Source organism: Aedes aegypti, unplaced genomic scaffold (genome assembly GCF_002204515.2).
Source record: "Aedes aegypti strain LVP_AGWG unplaced genomic scaffold, AaegL5.0 Primary Assembly AGWG_AaegL5_hic_scaff_1706_PBJ_arrow, whole genome shotgun sequence".
NCBI classification, from domain to species: Eukaryota; Metazoa; Arthropoda; class Insecta; order Diptera; family Culicidae; genus Aedes; species Aedes aegypti.
In genome coordinates, this window is record NW_018735164.1 from 10,366 (window position 1) to 37,305 (window position 26,940).

At 39.6% G+C, this 26,940-nt stretch overlaps 1 protein-coding gene across 4 annotated transcripts; it reads right to left on the minus strand.

Annotated features, from left to right (window-relative positions):
• Positions 1-472: 472 nt before the first annotated feature.
• Positions 473-25,135, minus strand: LOC110680643 (carcinine transporter-like). Of its 4 annotated transcripts, none has more exons than XM_021856439.1 (9): positions 25,017-25,102; positions 24,903-24,909; positions 12,131-12,226; positions 11,870-12,068; positions 11,547-11,805; positions 11,222-11,471; positions 10,782-11,158; positions 998-1,176; positions 473-752 (listed from the first exon to the last, which is right to left on the minus strand). In XM_021856439.1, exons 1-9 carry the CDS (start codon positions 25,024-25,026, stop codon positions 573-575), a joined length of 1,557 nt encoding a protein of 518 aa, XP_021712131.1. In that variant the 5' UTR covers positions 25,027-25,102; the 3' UTR covers positions 473-572. The 4 variants fall into 4 exon arrangements, with proteins under 4 accessions (XP_021712131.1, XP_021712130.1, XP_021712129.1 ...); XM_021856438.1 differs by having other exon boundaries at positions 12,131-12,209; positions 25,017-25,093; XM_021856437.1 differs by lacking the exon at positions 24,903-24,909 and having other exon boundaries at positions 25,017-25,135.
• Positions 25,136-26,940: the final 1,805 nt, after the last annotated feature.

The following is a 26,940-nucleotide window of genomic DNA, read 5'->3' on the forward strand; positions in this document are numbered from 1 at the left end:
AGAGAGAGAGAGAGAGACAAAATCAAACAAACAAACATCGGTTTCAACAATGACAAAATCTTTACGATGTCGAACATTTGTTTTGCTCTGTATAAATCCATGCCAAATATTTTGCATAGTGTACTAACAGCTTTAGTATGTGGCGAGTTGCGAATCAGGTAATGCATGTACCTCATTATTGCTCAAAATAGAGAACTATTTTCGAAAATATAGGTATTTGGTTTCGGTTGTGCGTAATGAAGATGGCTATTACGTTTTAACGATTTGTCATGCATAGACGGTAGCGCTTTGCGTTACAGCAATCAGACAGTGTCAGAATAATGTCAAAAACGTGTTTAAATGATTTACATATGATTTATCTGAGAGACGAACCAGCCAAGGGCTGAAAGTCTCTTTAATAAAGAAAATTCATTCATTCATTCATGATTTATCTATTGCAATTTTCGGTGTATTTTTTTCAGTAAACAACGTGTTTAAATTATTCTTATATGATTTATCTATTGGAGTTCTCGATGTATTTTTGTGGTAAATAAATAAAAATGCACACTATTAACAAAGCAGCTGGTACCTCCTCAATTTTTATTTTTTCGTAAAGCTTCTCTGAAAGGATTTGTCAAAACGGTGCGTTCTCCATCGTCCAAAGTTTGCGGTAGGCTAACTCCTTTTGTCTCCGGCAACAAAAGACTTGCGCATCCTCCACTAATAAGCAATATTCCCATAATGATTAAAGGAAAAACGGTCAACTCACTACCCTGAAAAGATAAGAAATAATTACGGTTGAGTTGAAATATTAAAATCATGTCAGATACTTGATCTTGTGTAATTTTTGGTAATTTTCAATTTCGTTCGAGACGTCTCGCTCCCATAATTATTAACAATACCAACGATGACAACTAAAACAGTTTACGCCACGGTAACATAAAAAGCTAGCATTCCCCATTTTTGTATATCATTAAAACCATTTAAACAATTTATGCGTTCAATGTAACTGACTTACCGTATAGTTGATTAAAGGAATAACAATTGGCCCAATCATTCCTATCACTGAACTGAAGCTCATTCCCAATCCACGTACAACGGTTGGATACAGCTCAGAGGCAGCAAGCGGTAAAATTACAAATGCAGATGATATTCCCATTTTTCCTATACAATATAGCGCGAGAGTAGTAGTACGATCTGAAAGAAATAACAATAGTTGTACTATGTCTTATTGTTGTTCCAGTAGTAGCACTAATGACATCAAAAACGTATGTAAATAGTTTTTATGTTTAGCGAAGATTAAAAACGATTGCAAATTCTCATTGTAATAGGCTGTTTTTTTTTTTTTCAAACGCGGCATGGCATGACCTTTCCCTCACAGAATTGAGCGTTGAGTAATAACTCATCACGTGTCCTGTTTAAATAACTCACTACGCAACGCTAGTTCATTACGCAACTAGTTTTTGTTATGTAGTGGCTCATTGGGGTGGTTCGAAAAATCGTTTTCACTCAAACATCGCTTATTCTAGGTCAAATTCTGAGAGTCCTCCCAAAATTTGAGGTCATTTGTTTAAGAACTGAGACAGCTTTTATGAGAAATCTTAAACAGTGCTTATTAATCTTCTAAACATGCAGCATTGTTCTGGCTTGAATGATAGTACACACTAATATTTTTTTTTAATTTATCCATGACCAGTGCCGTACCGTGCGACTTGCCAGATTGGCACTCGCCAAATTGCATCACCCAACATGGATTCAATGTGTTTTGCTTGTGTCAAGATAATCATGTTCAAGTTGGTCAATTCATAGATTGGCGCAATGAGTTTGTTATGATAAAATCGATGAGCTTGGCTATCGATTTCCATGTTCAAAATTTCTAAATAGTTTGTGATCAACCCATAGCGAACTAAATTATTGTCAGTGCAGACATAATCAAGAACGAACACTAACTTCGCTCAACTTTTTCGCGCGACCAGAACGTCGCTGGTCGCTGGCGACCTTTTCATGTTAGTGCTCGAGCGAAACAGGCTATTTCAATGCGTCGCTGGAGCACTAAACTGCAAAGCGCTCAACAGTCCAGCGACGCGACAGTTGAGCGACGTTGCAGCGATTACTCGGATGGACAATATGATTGAACCTCGTGTCGAACGACATGCATCATCAGGTGGTAGGTCATTTGGCATAAAGTCGTTTGGCATAAAGCGGCATAAAGTCGTTTGGCATAATGGTCATTTGGCATAAAGTCGTTTGGTATAATGGTCGTTTGGCATAATGGTCGTTTGGCATAATAGTCGTTTGGCATAATGAGTCTGAAATCAAGATTTTCTCAATTTTTCGTTTATACGTTTCTATTGAATCTTTCTAATGACATCAGCCTTGTTTGAAGTCAATTGATAGAAAATGACACTTTATTCAACAATCATTCACTCTTGAATAAATTTATTCATGTTGGGGAAATTTTTTTCAATAGTATTTCATTATTTATCCAGAAATTACCCTTCTTTCAAATATTAATTCTTCTTTTGAGTTTCGCTATTGTAACACATTTTTACACTGATGATTTATATATATATATATATATATATATATATATATATATATATATATATATATATATATATATATTTAGCACAAATTTACCCTTCTTTTAACTGTTCTATTTTTTTGTAAATATGATGTAACCATAACTATAGGAATGAAAACTGTTGATTAGGCTGTTCTTTGGAGCTATATTTTTTAAGTATTTTTTTGTTCCCAACTGACAAAAGGTCGGCAATCGATAACATTGATCTGCTCAAATTATCAGCGAAAAGAGAAATCGATTACTGCAATTACTTCGATGGGTTGTGCTACTTTTCCCCGAATGTCGGTTACCCTAATATCAGTTCCCCGAATGTCGTTTCCCCGAATGCCAGTTCTCCGAATATCCCGTTTCCCCGATTAGCTCACTTCCCCGAAAAGTTTTTAGCACTAATAATTGTCGTAACTTTATACATTTCAGGGTGGTGAACGAACTGACCATCTAATATGCACCCTTCATTATTTAGTTGGTGGCTCTTTCGAGTTTTACCGTCCTCAGCATTCTTGCCAACATGTGTATAACCGAGAATGACAGAATACTGCCTTCTTTTAACTGTTCATCGTTCTTTCTCGTCCCCGCTTTTCGGGGAAATGGCACTCGGGGAAAAGTAACACAATCATTTTGATGATTCTGAACACACTTTTTTATATGATTTCATTTTATCATGCCGCAATAATTTTTGGCATCCATTCTTCTATTGGTTTAATTATAAATTTTCCTTTCTTTTTAAAAAAGGCTGTTCTTTATATTTATATTGTTTTAAATTTTATTATGTAGTAAAGCTAAATGTTAACCATTTTTATATTTTGCTGTTTTATCAATTCTTGCCAGATGTGTTATTAGAATTATAATTACTTTAGAACCTGCTAATATTCAACATCTTCTTTTTTTGGGGCAAACGCGTGATCTCCTTCCGAGACATGATGGAAAAAAATATTATTTCAATCTCAAATTTTCCCTTCTCTCGATAATAGTCGGTGTTTTTGATGTACACTTCCAAAATTAGGATTTATATTGAACCGTAGAAAAGTTTTGCCACAAATATTTTCTTTTAAAGGCGTGTTGTTCATCTGAGCTATGCTGTGAAAAGATTTTTTTGCGTTAGAGCCTAAAACATTTTAAACGAAAAATAGTCTGCTCTCGTATATAGGCTATTTTTGCATTAAGTCTCATTGATAGATGTTTGGATTAGAGTTTTTGATATTTTGCAAATATAAATCCATTCTTTTATTCAGTAATTTTCATCGAGTGTTACGTCCAAACTGGGACAGAGCTGCATGCGAAATATTCTATGAGCGTTCCCTTGATGAATAACTGCGAACTTTTTTTTGTCAATTTACTGTTATCAAATATGTACTTTGCAACAAGCTCAAAGATACTCTATGTTCTGATATGTAGAGACCCGTCACGAGTTTTATTTAGTAATGCTCTCTAATGTCACAACAAATTTTGAAATTCTTAGCTTAGAAAATCTCTGAACGCTTGTTTATAACCTACCAAAATTTTTTGCTATGGGCTCGGTGGTGTTGATCTCGATAAAAGCTTAAAAAATGCTGATATTTATTTTAAGTCAATCATTATGCCAAACGGCCATTATGCCAAATGACCATTATGCCAAACGACCATTATGCCAAACGACCATTATGCAAAATGACTTTATGCCAAACGGCTTTATGCCAAACGACCTTATGCCAAACGACTTTATGCCAAACGGGGTACAATCGCATCATCATGCTTCTAAAGAGAAGAAGCAAATTTTGCAGCTCAAAGTGTTAGATGAAAATTTGTGAATTCGATTTTTCTTCTATTAGTAAAATTGTCCGATATAAGAGGATTCTACCTTTTTATAAGAATACATTGATTATAATGTATGGTTCAGAAGAAAAATCGGATTCCACTAACAAATTTTCCTGGTTTTCAGTTTTGAAAAAAAATGGGATGTGCTAAACCCGGGCTTCCCAAATTATGGATTTGTGGCCCCCCGCTTGTTGCTGACTCACTTGTTTGCACAAAAAAACATTTAAGTGAGCTTGCGACAAGCAGAGGAGTCTCGAATCCATATTTTGGGGAACAAGAGTTCTTCTACCAAATTTATGTTTTCAGTCTCATGACATTCATGTTCTGTTACACGTGGCTATCGAAAGCCACTCCATTTCGAATTCAATAAGCAAATCAGTCTGTTTTCATAATTTAATATTTAGACATTCATGTTTGCTTCAAATGACAACATGACAGCTACCACGCTCAAGTCATGTGGTTTTCCTTATTGCGCAAATCTATAAGTAAAACACATGATCTTGACGTGTAGATTTTTCTCAGTGAGATGTGGATCAGTGGTGGGAGAGGAGGATCCCTATTATGGATGAAATCGACTCATAATATGTATAAAAACACTGTAACAGCACTGTAACCTGCGAGGTAAACGAATTGTGTGCTGTAGTGAAAGCATACCTACGTTTTGGCATTTGTGTCGAAATCGTCTTATCTTTGCTTCATAACTGTTGTATGGTTTTCAATGCCCCACAGTTATGAATCAACGCTTACGCTTATGAATACCTGTGTAGGCTGACCATAAGCTGATCTTAAAAAACCGGGACAAATGAAGAACAAAAACGGTACAATCTTAAAAAACGAAAATAATATTCTACAAGAGAATACTCTTCGTGATTCGATAAAAAAAAACAATCAACGCTGTCTATAAATGTATTCAATGATTTCTAAGAAGAAGTTTGCCTTATAAAGGGTCATGCACAAATTACGTCACGCTCCAAGGGGGGGGGGGGGGGGGCAAGTGTGACAAGCCTTACAAAATTTTCGAAGGACTCATACAAAAAATGTGACAAAGGGGTGGAGGGGTCAAAATTTAGCGTGACATAATTTGTGTACCATCCCTAAGCTCGTTACAGTTTTCAATGCGAAAGAATTTCTTCTGGATTAGTAGAATTTTCCCTTGTGAAAAGTTAGAATTTTCCCTTGAGAAAAGTTAGTTAGAAATGTTTTCGTTAGGCTGGTCAAATCATAAACGTAAATTATATACAAAAAAAACTTGGAATATTGAATGGACTAGTGTTTAATTTGGATTCCCTTTAGATATAAGTATTCCACTGAACAGCTGGATGATTTACTATCTCAAAAGATCGTTACAATTTTGCCCTGAAAAAAAAAATTGATTCTGAATTAGTAGAATTTGCTCTTAGGAAAAGTAAGACGAAAATGTTTTCATTATGATGATCAAGTTAATCAATGTAAATTTTTCTTAAACTTTATGTTATTTTTCTTTTAAATACATTCTTTTCCTAACATAATCTAATTAATTGCGTGTCAATAGTAAAAACAATAATTGTGCAATATAATTTGCAATGTGTGTTAGATAGTGTACCTATAGGGCTTAGAATATTGATTTGAAATATGTATTAATTACAAATAACTTTGTTCTTTTTTTTATATGATATCGATGAATGACGTAAAATTTATGTCGACAATGTAAATAAGCGTTTCAAGATTTAATTGTGTTTAAAAATAAGCTTTGTAAAAGAAAATTTGAAAGGGAATTGAAAATAGGTTCGATTGCTGGACTCATCTCCAATATAAGTCTCCTCAAGTCCAGCCTCAATTTACGTCTAGATTTTGGATGACGTTTCTATTTCATATGGAATTTAAACGACATCAGAAAAAAAAGTTTCACTGAATCTTGACCCCACCATGTACTTAAAATCGGCAAACAATTGGCATAAAAAACACACAAAAAGTTGTTCAGAAGCATATGATTACTGAATAACTACCAGGCTTCCGAATTCTCACTCACTCTCACGATAATGGATTTATCCCTCACAGCAATTTTCAGCGATTTATCAGCATTTTTTCATCTCAGGACGCAAGATTGCATCGCTGCCAAGCGATCTGGAGTGGAAAAATGCTGACAAACTTGCATCTTGTCACCTTTATTCACAGAAGAGAGGATCGACGAAGAGAAATCGATCTTGCGATTTACACCCTTATTCTAGCACACGCTTGAATTATCCCCGGAGTGGAGTGATTTTCGGTTATCCACCATCGTAGCTCCAGGGAAAATTAGTGTGAGCGATAAAATATGTTCACGTGAGGAAGCGAAAAAAGCATTCTCCTTACGTGCGAAAAATCGTAGATTTCGCATCATTGATACGAAAATTCAGAACCCTGATAACTACTGAAAAACATTATGAAGACATAAAACTCTGAAAATAAATAGAATCTGTTTATTATACTGCTGTTTTTCGTTTTGACTGTTGTGTAATATGTAGTGTCTATTCTCAATCTAAAATAACGGGACAATTTGAGTATTTTCGACAGCTCGTCAAGGTGATTAAAACGGTACTGTCCCGGGACGTATGGTCAGTAGTGTGGGACAAAATTTAGATTCTCGCTCCGGTCCACTTTTTGGATTGCATTTAGGTCCCATAAAAACTGTGCAAAATTTCAGCTCGATCGCAGAAACTATATTTTAGCGCCAACCGTTCAAAGTTTGTAGGGATTTACTATGGGAAAACTTACTTTTGCAAAGAAAATTCGCCAGAGTTCGCCCATTAATCTCTATAAAAATTCTGAATACAGACCTCGATAGGTATTTTTACGATGAAGAATATTGCCGAAGACCGCGAAACAATCCGAAACTTGTGAAAAAAGTTATTCAATGAAATCCTATTGGCAACGCGACGTTGATTAACACGTAAAGGAATAACAATAATAACAAAATCGGACAAAATTTCCGAATAGTCTATGCTTAATATCTTTTTTCACAAGCATCGGATTGCTTTGCGGTCTTCGGCAATGTTGTTCAACGTAGAAATAACTATCGAGATCTGTGTTCAGAATTTTTATAGAGGTCAATGGGCGGCCTCTGGCAATTTTTCTTTACAAAAGTAAGTTTTCCCATAGTAAATCCCATACAAACTTTGAACGGCTGGCGCTAAAATATAGTTTCTCCGATCGAGCTGAAATTTTGCACAGTTTTTATGGGACCTCAATGCAATCCAAAAAGTGGACTGGAGCGATAATCTAAATTTTTCATATAACCGTGTCCCAGGCTTGGTCAGCCTATACCTGTGTGCTATCCATAACTGTGGGGTGACTGTACATTAGAGTGATGCAAATTTTGAAATTTTTGCTCCCCTATGCTTAAACGACTTATATTATGGTTAATATCATTCTCCCAAAGTTTGAAATAAATCGGAAGAAATTTGACTGTGCACAGGTCATTTGAAGTTTATATGGAGATTACTATCGGGAACGCCATGCTTTTGTGTTCAGCCCTCTATCTCTTCGTCATAATATTTTGTGGAAAAGTGAACAAATTCTTCTAATGTGAAATCCTCCCAGCTACAACTTTGCCGAAGACCACTTTTTGATTGGACGTCAGGATAAATTGTTATTCATCATCATAAAGTTGGTTTGGATGTAGCATGCTTCACCAACTGTTCGGCAGGCAACAGTGCACTATGGTCCAGGAATCAGTTTTACGCGGAAAGATGCATTCTGAGCTTTAGAATGAAACATTAGACAAAAACGGTCTTCTACAAAGTTGTTTGTATTAGTTAAGCCCTTTGTTTGGTTTTATTGAAAATTAGGGTGGACCACATTTTCATAGAAATGATTAAACTAACTTTCTTATTTGTAGAAATTATATTATACATGCTTCAGCAAAGTTATAGACCATTCAATTTCAAGCAACTTTGCCAAAAAAAGTTTTTTTGTATCTCTTAAATTGACCGATTTAGAGCTTTTTTCCTACGGTGACATAGGGTGGTCCGAACAAAACTGGTTTTCTGGTTCTAGAGTTTTCAATTCAAGTTTCTCATCAAAGTAGTCTATGAAACACTTTTAGAGCTTTTAAAAATGCGTAATTTGGTGAGTGAAGAACCTCGCTATCTCCTTCCGTTTAGGAGTTATTGTTGTTTTTCTTCCAAAAACATGCCAACTTTGATTGTAAATATCTCTGATTGGGGCAAACATAAAAAATATCTTTTGACGGCATTCAAAAGACAAAATAAAATTGTATATTATATCAAAAAATTACAGATGTGTTATTTTTGTAACTCTAATAAAATGCCTTGAAAAACAAAGGTTTTTAAGCAGAAAAACTTTAATAACTTTTGAACTAAAATAGATATCATCAATATTTTTGCATGAAAATTTGCGTTTTGTAAAGTTCTAAAAGTCGTTCATAGACGACTCTGACGAGAAAATAATATTACAAAAACTAAAGTTAAAAAACTTATTTTTGTTGGACCACCCTGCGATGATTAGGAAAAAATGCTCTAGATTGGTCAAATTTTGAGCTACAGAAAAACTTTTTTGGCAAAGTTGATCAAAATTTCATGTTCTACCGCTTTGCCTAAGAGCATATACCAGTATTTTTGCAAACAAAAAAGTTGATTATATGATATGTGTGATATTGTGGACCACCCTAGTTTCAAATGACACAGTATGAAAGCTTACATTATAAGAAACAATTTTGTAGAAGACCATTTTTATCTAAAATTTCATTTTCATGCTCAAAATGTAAAATAATAAAGAAATACATACCATGAAAATCTTCAAAATAGTTTTAGAGCCCTATCTTTCTTATTTCAGATTTCTCGTCAAAGCAGTCTATGAACGACTTTAAGAACTTAACAAAACGCAAATTTTCATGCAAAAATATTGATGATATCTATTTTAGTTCAAAAGTTATTAAAGTTTTTCTGCTTAAAAACCTTTGTTTTTCAAGGCATTTTATTAGATTTACAAAAATAACACATTTGTAATTTTTTGATATAATATACAATTTTATTTTGTCTTTTGAATGCCGTCAAAAGATATTTTTTATGTTTGCCCCAATCAGAGATATTCACAATCAAAGTAGGCATGTTTTTGAGAGAAAAACAACAATAACTCCTAAACGAAAGGAGATAGCGAGTTTTTTCACTCATCAAATTACGCATTTTTTGAAGCTCTAAAAGTGTTTCATAGACTACTTTGATGAGAAATTTGAACTGAAAACTCTAGAGCCAGAAAACCAGTTTTGTTCGGACCACCCTATGTCACTGCAGGAAAAAAGCTCTAAATCGGTCAATTTAAGAGATACAAAAAAACTTTTTTTGGCAAAGTTGCTTGAAATTGAATGGTCTATAACTTTGCTGAAGCATGTATAATATAATTTCTACAAATAAGAAAGTTAGTTACACAATTTCTATGAAAATGTGGTCCACCCTAATTTTCAATAAAACCAAACAAAGGGCTTAACTAATACAAACAACTTTGTAGAAGACCGTTTTTGTCTAATATTTCATTCTAAAGCTCAAAATGCATCTTTCCGCGTAAAACTGATTCCTGGACCACTGTGCAGTGGTGCTCCTGGCGGGTAGAATAGATCAAAGTAATCCAGACTACTATGTTCTACAGCAAAAAAAGCAGTGTTGCTCTGAAAGTAATTGAATGATCATCTCAGCATGATATAGACTTTGTTATCAATAATAACAAATTATCCTTACGTCCAATCAAAATGTAGTCTTCGGCGAAGTTGTAGCTGGGAAGTTTTCACATGAGATGACTGTGTTCACTTTTCCATGAATTATTATGACGAGCAGTTAGAGGACTGAACCCAAAAAGTTTGCCTTTTCCATAGTAATTTCCATACAACCTTCAAATAGCGTGTGCACAACCAAATTTCTTCCAAATCACTTCAAATTTTGAGAGTATCATTTTCATCATAATTGACATTGTTTAAGCATAGGGGAGCAAAAACTTCAAAATTTGCATCAGTCTACTGTACATTCTCGCGTGACTTTGTCATAAAAGGATAAATCTTTTAGCTGTTACGTTTGTTTGTCTGAGGTACCAGGGCACACCTAAACTAATTGAATGAATTTCTTGGTTTCCTCATAGTAATTCGCATACCGACTTTGTGCAGTTTTCATCCATATGAGCTCAAGTATTGGGAGGACATCAAAATCTGCCATAGAATCCAAAAAGCAGCGTAAGGCAAAAACGATTTGAATCACCCTATACACGATAAGTGAGGGGGTTTATGGACAAAGGGTCGGGAGACAAAACGTTCAAATGACAGAAGATCGAAATACAAAAGGTCGAAATGATTCGCTAGATGGGAAAATTTTTCTTTGGAAATTTGTTTTCGACTTTTGCCTTTTTGTCTTTTCGATGTTTTGTCTTTCGACGACGATTCAGTGAAGATTTTTGTACTTACCAGTTTGTGAAGTATAAGTGAAAAGACAAGCTATGCCTCCCACTAGCATTGAAATGCACAAAATCCATCTTCTACCGAAATAATGAATACTAGGCCACAGAACGATGTAAGTAGGAAGCTCCACTAAACCAGCCAGAAAAAAATTGAAAATTTCGTCGCCACCGAGGGCTGGTGCATAATAGCTTAGACCTACATAGACGCTTGTATTAGTGAACCATATAAACGTAATGATGGTGGTTTTCCGGGCCATTTGACGACCAGCAAATAGATCTCTTATACCATACTTATATGTCCCTTTGTCAGTCACATCTGTAGGTACGCTGAGTTTACATTTAAGAGTATGTTCATAGTTTGTGGGAATAGACTTCCTGTTTAATCTAAAAAAGTGAAGAAAATTATCAATCAAGCATTGAAAAAAAAGGACTTCAAAACTATATTACTTTGCCATAATCGTCATAACTTGTGCGGCATCTTTAAACCGGTTTCTGGCTACTAACCAACGTGGTGATTCAGGAATAAAGCAATAGAAGGCAAATAATAGCAACAACGGAAGCGATACAGCTAAGGACAGTGATCTCCAATCTCTAAACAGATATACGACGCCAGCAAGCATTATTAGGCCAATCGAGTACGCTATATTGGACACTATGGTACAGAAATCCCGTTTCCTTGGCTCTACTAGTTCGATAGCTAAAAATAAGAAAAATGGTAGGAAATGCGCTTATGAATATATATTTGGGAAGCTTTATGATCAATATTGCTTACCTAAAACGTAAGGACTGGATAGAATGGCAGGTACCGTTAAACCGACTATGAAACGAGTAAGCAACCAAAGTTCAAAGTTCCACGTGAATACACCCGATGCACATGCAGCTACTTCTATAAATAAGTATACAAAAAAAGAATTCTTGCGTCCCCAGTAATCTTGCATGTATCCAAATACAAGATTCCCTACGAGTCCTCCGATTCCAAATACTATCAGCGCTGCCGTGGGATAAAACTCCTTTTCACAAACCAGATTCCACTACGAATGGAAGAAATGAATCAAAATTTTGATCAATATTGTAAGCTGAAACTGTTAGTATTACCTCCGTCACGACAGTAGATTCAAACACCGAAGTATCGTATTTCCACCCATATACACAACTGGTGATGTTATCGAAGGGATCCTTGAACACTGCTGTGCTGTTCTCCGCGTTCAGCACGTTAGCTATTTGCGAATAATTTCTAGAGTACATGCTGCACATTGCAAGTTTAGATCGTCCATCTTTATATTCCAGAGGAATGCTGTCAAATTTTAGAAATAAGATTAATGCTACAGGCATGATTTTTGAAGCTATGCGTGCTACCTCAACTCTTTTGCAAGAGTCGACGCCCATGGTTGTACTTTCTCTAATTCTGGTATCCTGCACCAATGGTTGGGAATTGCTGCAATGAACAATTGACTATAGGGGGTTTGTTTTATTATCATACAAATCAATCTTTTATTTAACATTGTAGATAAAGTAATTCCAGTTAGGAAAGAGAATCACAAATATTCTCTTAGTACTGTTTTATTATTTACAAACGAAATGCAAAATTCGTACAAAAAGTGAACATCCTGGTGGTTTATGATAGGTAAAGATGAATCAGGGAATTGAGAAATGTATAATTAACCTTGATTAATTCTAAGGCCTACTCAGTAACTGAACATCCAAAAACTTGACAATTACTCCAAATTGTCGAAAATGACAAATATGAAGTTTTGGGCAGGAAAGTGATACTTTGAAACTCAAAACACATAGGACCGGGCCTTCCTTAGCCGAGTGGTTAGAGTCCACGGTTACAAAGCAAAGTCATGCTGAAGGTGTCTGAGTTCGATTCCCGGTCGGTCCAGAATCTTCTCGCAATGGAAATTTCCTTGACTTCCCTGGGCATAGTGTATCATCGTACCTGCCACACGATATAAAAATGCGAAAATGGCAAGTTGGCAAAGAATGCTCTCAGTTAATAAATGTGGAAGTGCTCATAAGAACACTGTTCGGGGTGATGATCTCGTGGACTGTAATTTCGGTGATGCCCAAGTTGCTGTATGGACTCAGCGTGAGGAGAATCCTTGGGGGGTTCGGCTGAGTGAATTGGCTAAGCCAAGAAAAACACTTCAATCTCCTTCTGTCTACTGTATTGAACAAAACTTTAACTTGACATTAATTCACTTTCTTCTCTTGGTGTTGGTCATTCCACTCGTTGAAAAATACTGATGATGTTTCTCCTTCGCTTGTCCTTTTTGTTGCGTGCTGGAGCCTGTTTTGCAAACGAGTCTCCACGCATCTCGGTGGAGGTAGATTTTCTGCGCATAGTTTCGTGGAATTTTCCATCCTGTGGTCTCCTCGCTTTGCGCACAGGATGATGTGTGGAGAGGCGATTGCACGTTGCCAGATTTGCGTAAGCTACGTCGGGGGTACGCAAATTGGCTCGAATGATATTATCTTGCGTACGCAACATACACCCCCCGGTGGACCATCGGTTCAATTATTGGCTGTATCTAGTTGGGTGATTATCTTCGATGGGCAAAATTGACAACTTCGTGATGGCACGACGAAATGTTGTTCCTTCACTGTACACATCCACAGCTCGTACCAAGTTATCTGGTCCTGGATACACAGCAGTTACACGGCCAAGCTTCCAATGCAGTGGTGGTTGATTCTTGTCTTGGAGAAGAACAATCATACCTGGTCGCACGTTTGCGATCTCCATACGGTTTTTCTTCCTTGGCTGCAAACTTGACAGATAATCTCTGGACCAGGCTCGCCAAAAATGTTCACGCATTAATTGCATGTGCTGCCAACGGGTCAATCGACTGATCTTCACGTCGGTGTAGGTTGGCTCAGGAATTGCCGTCATCGGACGGCCAATCAAGTAATGCGATGACGTAATCACCTCGGGATCTGCAGGGTCGTTGTAAACGGTAAATAGTGGGCGTGAGTTGAGTATTGCTTCAATCTCACACAGCACCGTAACCATTTCCTCAAACGTCAGCTTAACGTTTCCAATTACTCGTTTCAGATGATTTTTCGTGCTTTTAACGGCGGCCTCCCATAGACCGCCGAACTCCGGTGCATCTGGCGGAATGAATTGCCACTCCATTTCCTTGGATTGACAATATCGGATGATACGGTTGACTTCGTGCTCCTTCTGAAACAGTTCGTAGAGATGATGTAATTCGTGTTGAGCACCTCTGAAGTTGGTTGCATTATCGGAGTGCATTTCCGATACGATTCCACGGCGGCTGACAAAACGTTGCAAAGCTGCGATGAAAAGCGTCGGTGGTCAGATCTGACACCAACTCAAGATGCACAGCCTTAGTGGACATGCAAACGAATACTGCGATGTACGCTTTCACCACCTTCGGTCGATACGATCCTTGCTTTATCAGCATCGGGCCAGCGTAATCAACGCCAGTAACGCTGAACGGCGGCGATGGAGTCACTCGTTGTTTCGGTAGCTCTCCCATCAACTGGGAAACGTCGGATGGATTCGTTCGGAAGCACTTCACACACGATCGGATTACCTTTCGTACTGTCGATCGGGCATTCAACAACCAAAACCGTTGCCTCAGTGCAGACAACAGTCCAGCTGGTCCTACATGCAAATGCTCCTCGTGCAATGCTCGTACCAGCAACTCTGTTACTGTATTCTTGTTTGGCAAGATGATTTGATGCTTCGCTGCTTCAGGTAGTCGTGATTGTGTGAGTCTTCCACCAACTCGTAGTAGATTTTCATCGTAGATTGGATGCAGATCTTGTAGACGCTTGCACCTGGTGTTGGTTTCGATTCGGTGTATCTCGTCGCTCAGTTCCACATGTTGAACAACACGCAAAATAACTACCATTGATTGTCGTAGCTCACTGACGGTCAAGTGTCGTTGCAGAATACGCTGAGTTGTCTTCTTATGGGTGTTGTTCTTGAAGCGTAGAACCCAAGCGATGACTCGTTGCAACTTGCGAAAGGAACTATACTTCGTAAGTTCCGGATGCTGCTCCTCGAATGCAGCCATCGTTATTATGGCTGCTGGTTTCAATTCTGGCAATTCGCTGTCGGGGATGTCTTTAGGTGTCTCGATGTTGAAAACCGGCTCGTTGAGGAATGGAGGACCATCCCACCATAGACCACTGGTGACCAAATCGACGGAAGTTTTTCCCCTTGAAACAATATCCGCAGGATTGGATAATGATCGGATATAATTCCACGTAAGTCCTTCGGTGAGACGTTGAATCTCGGCGACGCGATTGCGGACAAACACTTCCAGTTGGCCGGGATGCTTTTTTAGCCAAGCCAAAACGATTTCGCTGTCGGACCATAAAATCACTCGATGGAATTTAGTCGGGATGGCAAACAGGACTCTTTCCAACAAGCGAGCTAGCAAGAGGGCGGCGCACAGTTCCTTGCGTGGGATGGATACGTCGCGCAACGGTGCCACCTTGGATTTGCTGGTTAGCAAACGCGATATGGCAGAACCGTCGGACTGGATGCTGCGAATGTAGATGCATGCTCCAAATGCCACATTGGAGGCATCAGCAAAACCGTGCAGCTCGAACCTAACAGCTTCGTTGACGGTGACTTGACGTGGTATCGGGAAATCTTTCAGCAACGGTAGCGACTGCTTTAGTCTGATCCACTGTTGTTCGGTGTCGTCATCGAGTGGATCGTCCCACCCTTTCTGTGTTCGCCAAAGTTGTTGCACAAGCAATTTAGCGAGAACGATGGTAGGTGCAAACAGTCCAAGTGGGTCGAAAAGTTTCGCTACTTCGGAGTAGATGATTCGTTTCGTTGTTCTGCTTCGTTGACTGCTATCGTCATTGGAACTTGGGATTCCAGCTGGTAGCAATTCATCTGTCGATGGATCCCATAGTAAGCCAAGAATTTTGATCACCTGGTTGATGTCGTTGTCTTCGATGTTCTTCGTTTGTTCCCGTTCGGCTTCAGGAATGCGGTCAAGAAGCTCCGGTGAATTGGAGCACCATTTGTGGATTGGAAACCCACCTTTCGCCAGCATGCCTTTCAGCTGGCGCTGCGCATCGATGGCTTCCTCCAGCGTGTCTGTACCCGACAGGATGTCGTCAACATAACAATCGTTCGTTACAATCTCTGCAGCCATGGGAAAATCTTGACGTTCGTCTTCGGCGAGTTGATTCAAGCACCTTGTTGCTTGGAAAGGTGCAGATGCAGTTCCGTAAGTGACCGTAGTCAATTCCAGAACTCTCAGTGGCTTCGTCGGGTCGTCTCTCCAGAAAATTCGCAGGAATCTGGAGTCGTCGTGATGCATTCGGATTTGCCGGTACATTTTTGAAATATCGGCCGAAAAAAACGTACCTGCGCATCCGAGCTCGTAGCAGAATATCGTAAAGTTCGCTCTGCACCACCGGTCCCACCAACAAAACTTCGTTGAGGGATAAGTGGTCTTCGGCTGATTTGGCACTCGCATCAAATACCACCCTACACTTCGTCGTGGAGCTGCTAGGGCGGAGAACTGCGTGGTGTGGCAAATAGTATGTCTTCCTACCGACATCGTCGTTGGTTTCGTCAACCTCCCGGCAGTGACCGAGATGTTGATATTCCTGGATGAAGTTAACGTACTGCGTCTTCAGGTCGGGATTTCGTTGCAGCCTGTTCTCCAGCATGTAAAAACGCTTTAATGCCAAAGAACGACAGCTGTCCAATTCACCAACGTTGTTCTTCATCGGTAGTCGGACTGTAAACCTGCCATTAGGTTCTCGGTTGTACGTAGACATGAAATGTTGCTCACACTGTTGCTCTTCGGATGACATCGCTATGGCGTTCGGTACTTCTTCCACTTCCCAAAATTTGTGGATCGAATCGGCGATATCTTCAATCGATGCCACTTGCGAATAGCGGATGTCCTCCAATGACGCATTGGTTGGAATAGCACCTGCTATGAGCCACCCAAAGTGCGACTCTCGTAGCTCTGGCAGGTGTTCGTCGATGATGATGTGCCCTGGTTTCAATAGTTGGAAGAACAGCTCTGCTCCGATCAGCATGTCAATGCTATCGGCCCGGAAGAATTTCGGATCGGCTAGTTGGATACCAACAGGAATGTTCCAACTTGATGTGTCGATGGACTTGCGCGGGATTGTGCCAGTAACCTTTGGAATTACCAAGCATTCCAGCTTGGCGCGGATATCGCTACAACGAGACTGCACACTCACCTCTATTTTGTCACGAGCAGTCGTTCGGATGTTGTTGATGCCGGCTATCGGCACACCGGCGGGCTGTCTTTGGATGCCAAGGGAATTGGCCATCTTCTCGCTGATGAAATTCACCTGGGAGCCACTGTCCAGGAGAACGCGGCACTTCTGCTGTTGTCCGTTTTCGTCACTCACCAAGATGACTGCGGTGAGCAACAACACTGTCTTCGGTGACTGCATTCCCTGACACGAGCAACTGGTGGACAAGGATTGCTCGCTTTTTGGAATCGGATTCGATGCGGATGGAACAGGTGCACTAGCCTGCTTCGGCTCGTCGAGAATTGTTGAAATAGCATTCAGGTTGGGCTTCGTCGTCGTGTTGGGGTTGTCGTCATGAAGTTGAGTGTGGTGACGTCGCTGACACTTCCGACAGGTTTTCGACGACGGACAATCCTTCGATCGATGCCCCTTCCGTAGGCAATTGAAGCAAACACCAGCTGCCTTTACCTTCTCCATTCTTTCATTGGCGGACAGTGCGTTCAACTTGTTGCATTGGAAGTTCAAGTGAGAACCACTGCAAAAGTCGCACCTGTCCGTCGTTTCCTGGCTCGATGTTGCTGCTGCATGCGCTTGCTGGCTGACTTGCTTCGGCTTCGGCGTAGGCGGTTTCGTGTTGGCGTTCATATTGGTTGTCGTCATTGAACGGGCGACTTCCCATCTTTCCAGCACCTTGCACTGGGATTTGAGGAAGTCTACCGTTTCCTTGTATTTCGGCAGATCGGTCGTCGTCGCAAGAGATTGCTCCCATTGCAACCTCGTTGAATCGTCAAGGGCGGCTGAGAGTAGGTACACCACCACCAGCTCGGACACTCCTGTTAGTGGCTGGTTTTGGTATTCCAAACTCTCTACGTGCTTCGTACATTCGTCGACCAGTTGTTGAAGCTGCTTGCTGGATCGCGATGCCATCTTCTTTAGCGATAGGAGCCCACGGATGTGAGTCTCCACTATCATTCGTTGATTCTCGTAGCGGTCGGTTAGGATTCGCCATGCGTGGGCGTAATCTCCTTCGTTCAGCGTCTTCGCGTCGAGTACTCCAGCAGCTGCTCCTACCAGTGCCTTGTCCAGGTGGTACAGCTTCACTGCATCCGAATCCCGAGAAAGCGCAATGACGTCTTGGAACATAGCCTTGAACTTTGGCCAGTTCGCGTAGTCGCCATCGAAGGTCGGAATTGGCGCTTTCAGCGGCCTGCTGATGGATGACCACTTGCGGCGCAGGATTGGCTTGTCGATCCATAATACGCTTCTTCACTCCGGCAAACGTTAGATTGTACAGAGCTTCGAATCGTACATAAGCTCCTTCTTCCTGTTCCATTGCGTCGTCCGGGATAATCGCTATTATCTGACTGTGGAAGCCAGAGAATTCCGTGTACGCCGACTGCAAATTGCACAGCAAACCTTCCAGTTCTGGCAATCCGAGTTGGCGATCTAATGATTCCTGGATGCGGAACACTTTATTCAGCACATGATGTCGTTGGCGTGATAATGCTTTAATTCGCACCATCATTTCACTGTCGGCAGCAATCTCCATTTGCTCGTTGGAATTGCTCTCACTTTGCTGCTGTCGTTGCACTCGAAAATTCACAACGTCGGCAGGATCGGTCGTCCCCTTCGCAGGAGAATGTTCTAGCGGCATTTTCGTTCAGGGTTTTACACTCACTGTCTTCCGAGAAGCTCGATTATTCTCGGCTTCTTTCGCGCACTTTTCTGCTTCACTGATCGGCGTTTCGATGCAAGCGGCACTGCTTGCTGGTTGGTCGGCAATTTCTCCTCACACCTTCGGGACAGCAATCGGGAACCACAATCCGGTTCGATGGACCAATGTTCGGGGCGATGATCTCGTGGACTGTAATTTCGGTGGTGCCCAAGTTGCTGTATCTAGCGGTGGACTCAGCGTGAGGAGAATCCTTGGGGGGTTCGGCTGAGTGAATTGGCTAAGCCAAGAAAAACACTTCAATCTCCTTCTGTCTACTGTATTGAACAAAACTTTAACTTGACATTAATTCACTTTCTTCTCTTGGTGTTGGTCATTCCACTCGTTGAAAAATACTGATGATGTTTCTCCTTCGCTTGTCCTTTTTGTTGCGTGCTGGAGCCTGTTTTGCAAACGAGTCTCCACGCATCTCGGTGGAGGTAGATTTTCTGCGCATAGTTTCGTGGAATTTTCCATCCTGTGGTCTCCTCGCTTTGCGCACAGGATGATGTGTGGAGAGGCGATTGCACGTTGCCAGATTTGCGTAAGCTACGTCGGGGTACGCAAATTGGCTCGAATGATATTATCTTGCGTACGCAACAAACACTAAGCTGAGAAGCAGACTTTGTCCGAGTGAGGACGTAATGTCAAGAAGAAGAAGAAGAAGAAGAAGACGTAGGACCGGATCCTATTCTTGGTACTATTGTTTCACTACGGTAGTGGAGTTTTTTTGAAAGCTATAGAGCTCATATTTGGCCAAACTATGCGTCGTGTCAGAATATTTGACCGAGAAAAACCCCCCATGCCCAAGTAAATGATGGAAGTGCCCAGATGGTTATGCACCCTAATTGGACGGTGTTCAGACAGCCTGGACTAGATGATTTTTTGGCGTTTTAAAGATACGGTAAGGACTCCATCAATTTTGATTCTTCCTATCCCTATGCTACATACAAAGGTCGGACAAATTACCGAACAGGCCGAAAAGTCAGTAATAATAGTTTACGGAACAAGTTGCAGAATGATTTTACAGCACGAGTCGTAAATAATTACGACGAGTGCTGCAAAAATTGAGTTCTGCAACGAGTTACGTACAACATTTTTTGCAATTTCGTAGAGGACCACTTGAGGGTATCAGGAATTATATCGGAATGCAATCACCATTTTTCCACAATTTATGAAAAATTGTTGTGTTATGATTCATTACGCAACTCAAAACAGTTGCGTAATGAGAAAGCGTTATGTAATGAAGTACTGATTTCAGTTGCGTGATGACTATTCCCGCACTGCATACATCAAAGCAGGAAATTAGGCCGTTTCATGACAGATAGGCGTGATGAAAAACAGCCTATTACGATGAGAAATTGCAAAATTAGTTGCATAATGATGATTTTTCCAGCACCAGTTGTACATTTATCCAACAAGGCTCGCCGAGTTGGATAAATACAACGAGTGCTGAAAAAATCGAGTTTTGCAACGAGTTGCATACAGCATTTTTTGCTATTTCGAAAAAATGCCGTTTCAACTGGACGAACTCTAAAAGCACAAACAAACATTTCAAGAGAACTCACATGGGCAGGGCATACAGCCATGCGTAGTTTCAATTCATTTTTTCAATCACGTAGGCTGTGACACAGTAGTACCCATGAACACGGTAAAAAGAAGCAAGGTATTATACTCCGAAAAATGACATTTGGCAGTGACGTCATTCCTATCGCAAACTCGAACGAGTGCAAAAGAAAGCAAGGTCTGCTCTCCTTTACTATCTTCAAGGCCTCATGCTGGACGATAGGAATGACGATACATGTTTTGGTGGAAAATCGTTGTTTACACGTGGGAATAGCCTACCTTGTTGTGTCTACCGTGCCCATGAATGTCACAAATTTTCTCCCTCCCATCGGTATCATGCAGATCTATTAGAGGAATGAGAGGAATGACCAGGTAAGAAAGCACAAATGGTGGACGATCCGATCCCACATCAGAATCGCCAACCTGTGTCGGGGCCTGATCGCACAGACTCTAGTGAAGTGACTCGCCGTGTAAACCAAATGGAAAGTCACTTCGCTCGAGTTGAGAATTGTCACCTCGCTATAGGACACAGACAATTCTCACCTCAAGCCAGACGTAGAATAAATTCAAGAATCAGATGCAATTGTGCTTATTCTGTGCGGCATGTGAGGCAAGACGAGTCGTTGAGGTGTCGACTCGCTTCCCACGTCACCCGAGGTGAGAACGACTCGTCTCGAATCACACGCCGCGCAGAATAAGCATGGCATGAAGAGACTGGGACACTGGGTTATTCGGGTGACGCCTACCAAAACAGTAATGAAAAGTGCTACTTTTCAGCACTTTTCGGCACTGTTTCTTTTGGTAGGAAAAGTAGGCCGTTATGTTGATCAACTTCTCAATGAGAAGTTGATTGATTTGCAACGTAATTGCAAAAAAACAATTACCGACTATTCAGTATTTGATGTTTTTTACTGACTTGTCGTCTAAATCAAATCAAAACAATCTGATGCACATGCGGGAATTTGTCAAATGAGAATCTCCTGCTGAAGAATTATCCGGCGCTAAGAGACACGTCTATGGCAACCAAACTTTTACTGCACTTATTTTGCGCTTTCTTGTGGTAAGTAATCGAAATTTAGTGACAAACTCAACTATTTTAAGCAAAAAAAAAAAGGCTCAGCACGATTTTAACTGCTTACGTTGGTAAATTCGGTTGGTTTCCATACAAGAGGTAAGTTCATCTGCATCATTGAGTTTGCCTCTCGTATGCAAACCAACAACATAATAATGATTTTGTCACACATTTTTCGATTACTTCCACCGAGATATGAGCATACCGTAGATGTCTATTCTCACGAAAAATGCTTTATAAGGGACATGTCCATGTCGATTGATATTTTTTTTTTGTATAGATTTTGGAGGAAAAAAAACAATATCCGGAGGAGCAAAGCGTGAAGCATGGGAAACTGGAAAGCCAGTATAAACGCTCTACAGTTTTCTAATCTAATCTAATCTAAGCGCTTGCACAGCCAATATTGAAAAGCATCCTGGAAACACCGAAATATCTTCCAGTATTTTCTTGTCAGTATAAACACTCTACAGTTTTTGGCTAAGCCTGATTTGCTACTGAGAAGGAATCGCTAAAGAAATTTCTCGCCGATTCCTTGCAGAAATTTTCTACAGCGACTCCCATTTGAACTGACATTTCCTTTCAACTGCGTACTGCGATCAGAAAAAAGCGCATTCTTGATCGATTCCTTGCAGAAATTTCCCATGCATCAAGATAGGCCGAGAAAATTAATTGTCAGCAGCGAAACAGGTAGTCAGTAATTTCCATCAATCAAAACATATTTTGGTTTAGACAGTATCCATTTATTACGAAACGCTAAAATTTTGAAAATTTTGACCACCTCCCCCCCCCCCTCCGTAACGCTTTTTGTATGATTTTTTTTAAATTTTTTTATGAGCCGTAACGCTTAAGCCTACTCCCCCACTCCCTCTAGAGCGTTACGTAATTTGTGGATGCCCGCCTTACTGGGTTTTTTCGGTAATCGTAAAAATTACCAAAAATCCGTAGTTCCAAAACCCAGTAAAATTTTACTGGGGTCGGTAATCTGAATTGGCGGTGTACGCCACTGTGCACTGTGCAGCCCTCATCTTCAGAGGACTAATTCATCGCAAATCGAGTGCCACTTACTCGTAAGTGTACGTATATGGACGTGAAACGTATTTCCTTAGCGTTTCTCAGTGCTTGGAAAATTTCTTATATGAATCGTTAAATTGTTTTTTTTTTAAATCACAGTACACAGATAGATTTCATTCATTCACAGAAGATTTCATTCTGAGCACAGCTTACTCTAGAAATGTTCTTTATCGATTTCTTTATGCTACGTTCAGACTAGACTTTATATTTAGGGTGGGTGTACCATTAGTAGCCGGTGACCGCACTAGTGGGTTTTTATAGTCGTTTTACTAAAAATCGTTGGTGAATATGTTTTGCCATGATGGTCACGAGCTACACGCAACTCTCCATAACTCGATATTGAAGGGACCATCCAATTAGGGAGGTATTGAGTTAACATAAAATCAGTGCAAATGCGATCCAAAGGACCATCGAAGTAGCTCTTGATATCGAGATACGAAATACTGAGTAAGGGAGAGTTGACTGTACTGTACGATTGATTCACAGCTTGCTTTTCTTCAAAAAATAATCGAGAAATTACTTTTTATTAAAATTTAAACTTCCTTGCATTATTGTACTTTTAGTAGCAATACTAGGAGAAAATATTTCTTTTATTAAACTAACACATTTTTTGCGTCAATCGAAAGCATTTTAAAAAATGTTAAAGGTTTGTAAAAATACGATTATAATTTGTGTTTCGCCTACGCCGTAGGCACATGAGTTTCTATAGTGGCTCAGGGGATATTTGAATACAAAAATATGATTTTTCGTAATTTTAGTATTTTCCTACAGACCAACATAAAAGGTGACGATCCACCCCTGGAGATCGTAGTGTGCTGTGCACGTGTACGGATGCATTTTTTCAGCTGTCGTGCTTCTCTCGTTCTGCATATCGCCATCCGCGTTCAGCCGAATTTCGGCTGATGGTTATTCATTTCATCATCCGGAGGATTTCCCGCAAGCTTCAATGTTTTAGCAGTTTCAGTGACCACAATATTTGTTTGTGTAATAATGTTTTCGAATTATTTGTGAAATTAAATTTTACAATGAAGTCAAGTGAAATTGAATCCAAAAATTCTTTCGGAAGCAATGCTCGTCGCGTGTGGTGTTTTGCGAAGTATTGTTCCAATTGAGTCTAGAAGTCACGTAGGGAATTGATTAAAGTGAAATTATGAAATCTGAATAAGAAAGATTGGATTGAAGAAATTTGTAGTGAAAATAAATCACTTTGTTCAGCAGAGTGTGCTACTACAGCCTGGACAATCGAAAAAGTTTCACGCTGTCGGCCGTATGGTGAAAAATTTGATGCGGGTGATTTTGCTCAACACGTGTGTTGCCAAGGAAACTGACTGTGATGGCTTGTCGGCTTACTAGGAGAACTTTAAATGCTATGGCCTGCTGTGATACGTACATACGTACGCCTGAAACCTTGTGAGGACAAAACTTTTAAGAAGAAAGAGTGTGGTGTGATCGGTTTACATATTTGATGTGAACAGAAAATTTTCATTTTATTCTAACCGCGTTGCACTATTTAGTCTACCGTTAACGGGTGATAAAGTTCTTTTTTTTATTAAAACTTAGAGTATGTATGTGTTTGATCGAAGACACATTCAGGTAAGATAATAAAACATTCATGTGTCATTTTTCTCCCAAATTAAAGTTTCTGGCGGCATAAGGATTGAATGAAGAGTTGCAGCTTTGGTGAGAAATTTCAACATACTGTTTTTTTGTTCAATGTGATGAATTTGTAGGTTTTTACACACATTTATCTGAATTCACAGCATAATAGGAGAGGGATCAGATTTAATTTTCTTTTCGTTTCAGAGAGCGAGTAACGGCGCTTAAGCCAAGGCTTTAGAGCCAGGACATACGGGGGAAATACCTGTGTCCCATCCCAGGAAAAGGAACACAGCGATGAAGTGTGCATTGACTTTCTTAGCTACGCCACTTCCACCGATTTTACCTATCCCCCTTAATGAAATGGTTGGTACGGTTGTCCCCGTTTCTTCACTTATAAAAATTGAAAAACTTTCGCTCACCATGTTATTCATTCGTGAATAATCTGATGGTCGTCAATTTTCAATTATCTTAAAACCCAAGTCTGCACAGTGGGCCTGGCCATTTTGATGTTTGTGTTCATATTGTATACGATATGCTACAAATATTAATATCGACAAGAAAATACTGGAATCATATCCAGTATTTCCAGGATACTTTTCAATATTGGCTGTGCAAGCGCTTAGATAGATTAGATAGATAGACAGACCAACATAAAAGGTGACGTTAAATTAATGCCTCTGGCTTTATCATTCGATTTTTCACTGGAAATAGCGAATATGACGTTTTCATATTAGGTTAGCTTATGTCGAATTCGTTTTTGAACCTAGGTTGGAACTGGCGCAACCCGTTCTGAATTACAGTTTCAACCCTAACCCGATTCAGGTTCGACCGAACTACAATTTGCTTGACGTTGGTTTGTTTATGTGTTGATCACCGACCCAGTTCCTAAAAACGAAAACGACATTATATTAATTAATATAAGTTCTAGTCTGAACGTAGCATAAACAAAGATTCAAAAAATGACAATCTTGTACGACCGTTACAGAGCTCACCTGTACGCATGGAAAGCGCATGGTATTACAGCTGGCAAAAGCAAAACACATATCACAAGTTTTTGGTATAATCCAAATCCACCCACTTCTGGAAGCACTGAATCAAAATCCATCATTCTACTTTGAACTGTGTTTGAAACTGAGCACGCGACAAATCATGAACCATAGCTGTCAGTGAAATAAAATTTGCCTCATTATGCTCATTATCCAATAAACAAATTGATTAAGGGCTCCATAATAAAGCCACCATACGTACAATGAGATGATAAATAACACAGTGGGCATATTATGGATTTGCCAGACTTAATTATATCACTCAGCATTTTTTATAAAAAAAAAGTATCCAGCTACAAATTACGTGACCCTGTAGGAGGGGCGAATATTGACTCAAGCGTCATCATAGAATCTTCTAAAAAAAAAAAACAAATTTTTAATGAAAATTTCAAAAATACATAAATTTTAACTTCAGCATTACGTATTGAATGGGCTGTCTTAGCCCGTAATTGACATGCAATCTCAAATGTCAACCTAATCCAAAAAAAAGCTATCAAACCTTCTTTCGCTCTTGTCACAGTTAAAATTAACTACAAATTCCATAAGTTCAAGACTTCTCTTCTCCGGCGTTACGTCCCCACTGACATCCCTGCTGTCTCAGCTTATGTCTAAGAGCACTCACAGTTATTCACTGAGAGCTTACTGTGCCTATGACCATTTTGCATGTGTATACGTGTGGCAGTACGAAATTTACTCTATGCCCAAGTCGAGAAAATTTCCAACCGAAAAGATCCTCGACCGTGGATCGAACCCACGACCCTCACTTGGGCATGCTGAATACTGCGCGTTACCCGCATACGGCATCATCCCGAAGTTCATAGACACAATGTCAATTTGGAAAAATGAGATGCAAAATTATGAAAAATATAATGAATTGCTCTTAGTCTATCTCTGATCCCACAACTAAATCGAATCCTTCACGACATATCAAAAAATAAAAACAACCTCCAATTCAACACTGTTATTTGCATGCACGCTTAGGAGTGTTGAATTAGACATCTAAGAGAGCAGGAGATGCAAGCTATGAAACAGATGTAGGGTCGTAAGACTTTGATTCAGGTTGGCCGACGGCGCTGCAGATTTTGTTACTCGTTCACGTGGGAATTCATCTATTCCGGTAAGCTAAGCCGATGCCACGCTTCTTTTGTAATTTCACGAAACATCCAGCAATATATATAGGCGTCCTGGACAATGAAGTGGAATATAACGGGTAGAATAAAAATTCACCAGAAATAACGGAAGCTCGTTTTTCATACTGAATACGTCAACAAAACTTTTCTATTCTATTTACGTAAAAAATAATTTAGTATATATAATCATTGAATCTTTCAAAAAATGCATTCCTCCATGACTGGAACATGTCCAGTAATTGGTATTGCTAACGGCTGTTCTATAATAGTGGTTACATGATTTCCCATTGAAACCCACTATTATAGGAACCCCACACATTACTGGTGCAAAGGACAAAAAAGTTAAGGTTTTTAATTATTTACTATTTCCTTACTTATTTCCAACAACATTTTATACACATTCATAACAATTTAACAAGCCATGAGAAAAATACACATAAAAATAAAAGTCTATACACGCTGAAACCGCACTACCACTATTATTGGTACACACACTACCACTGGATCAGTCACCCTACGTGTTATCTGTTTACACTAATGCGCACTCGATACTCTATATTCATACCGACAACTTGTTAAAAGCTTTTGGAAACATTTTACAACGCTTCGGACATCTCTTGTCAGTGACTATTGTCGCAGCCTCATTCTTCGGCAGATTCAAAAGAACTGCAGGCAAATTCTTTGGCAGCTCCGAATTCATCGCATATATTTAGCGTGTCATTTAAATTCATGACATCTCT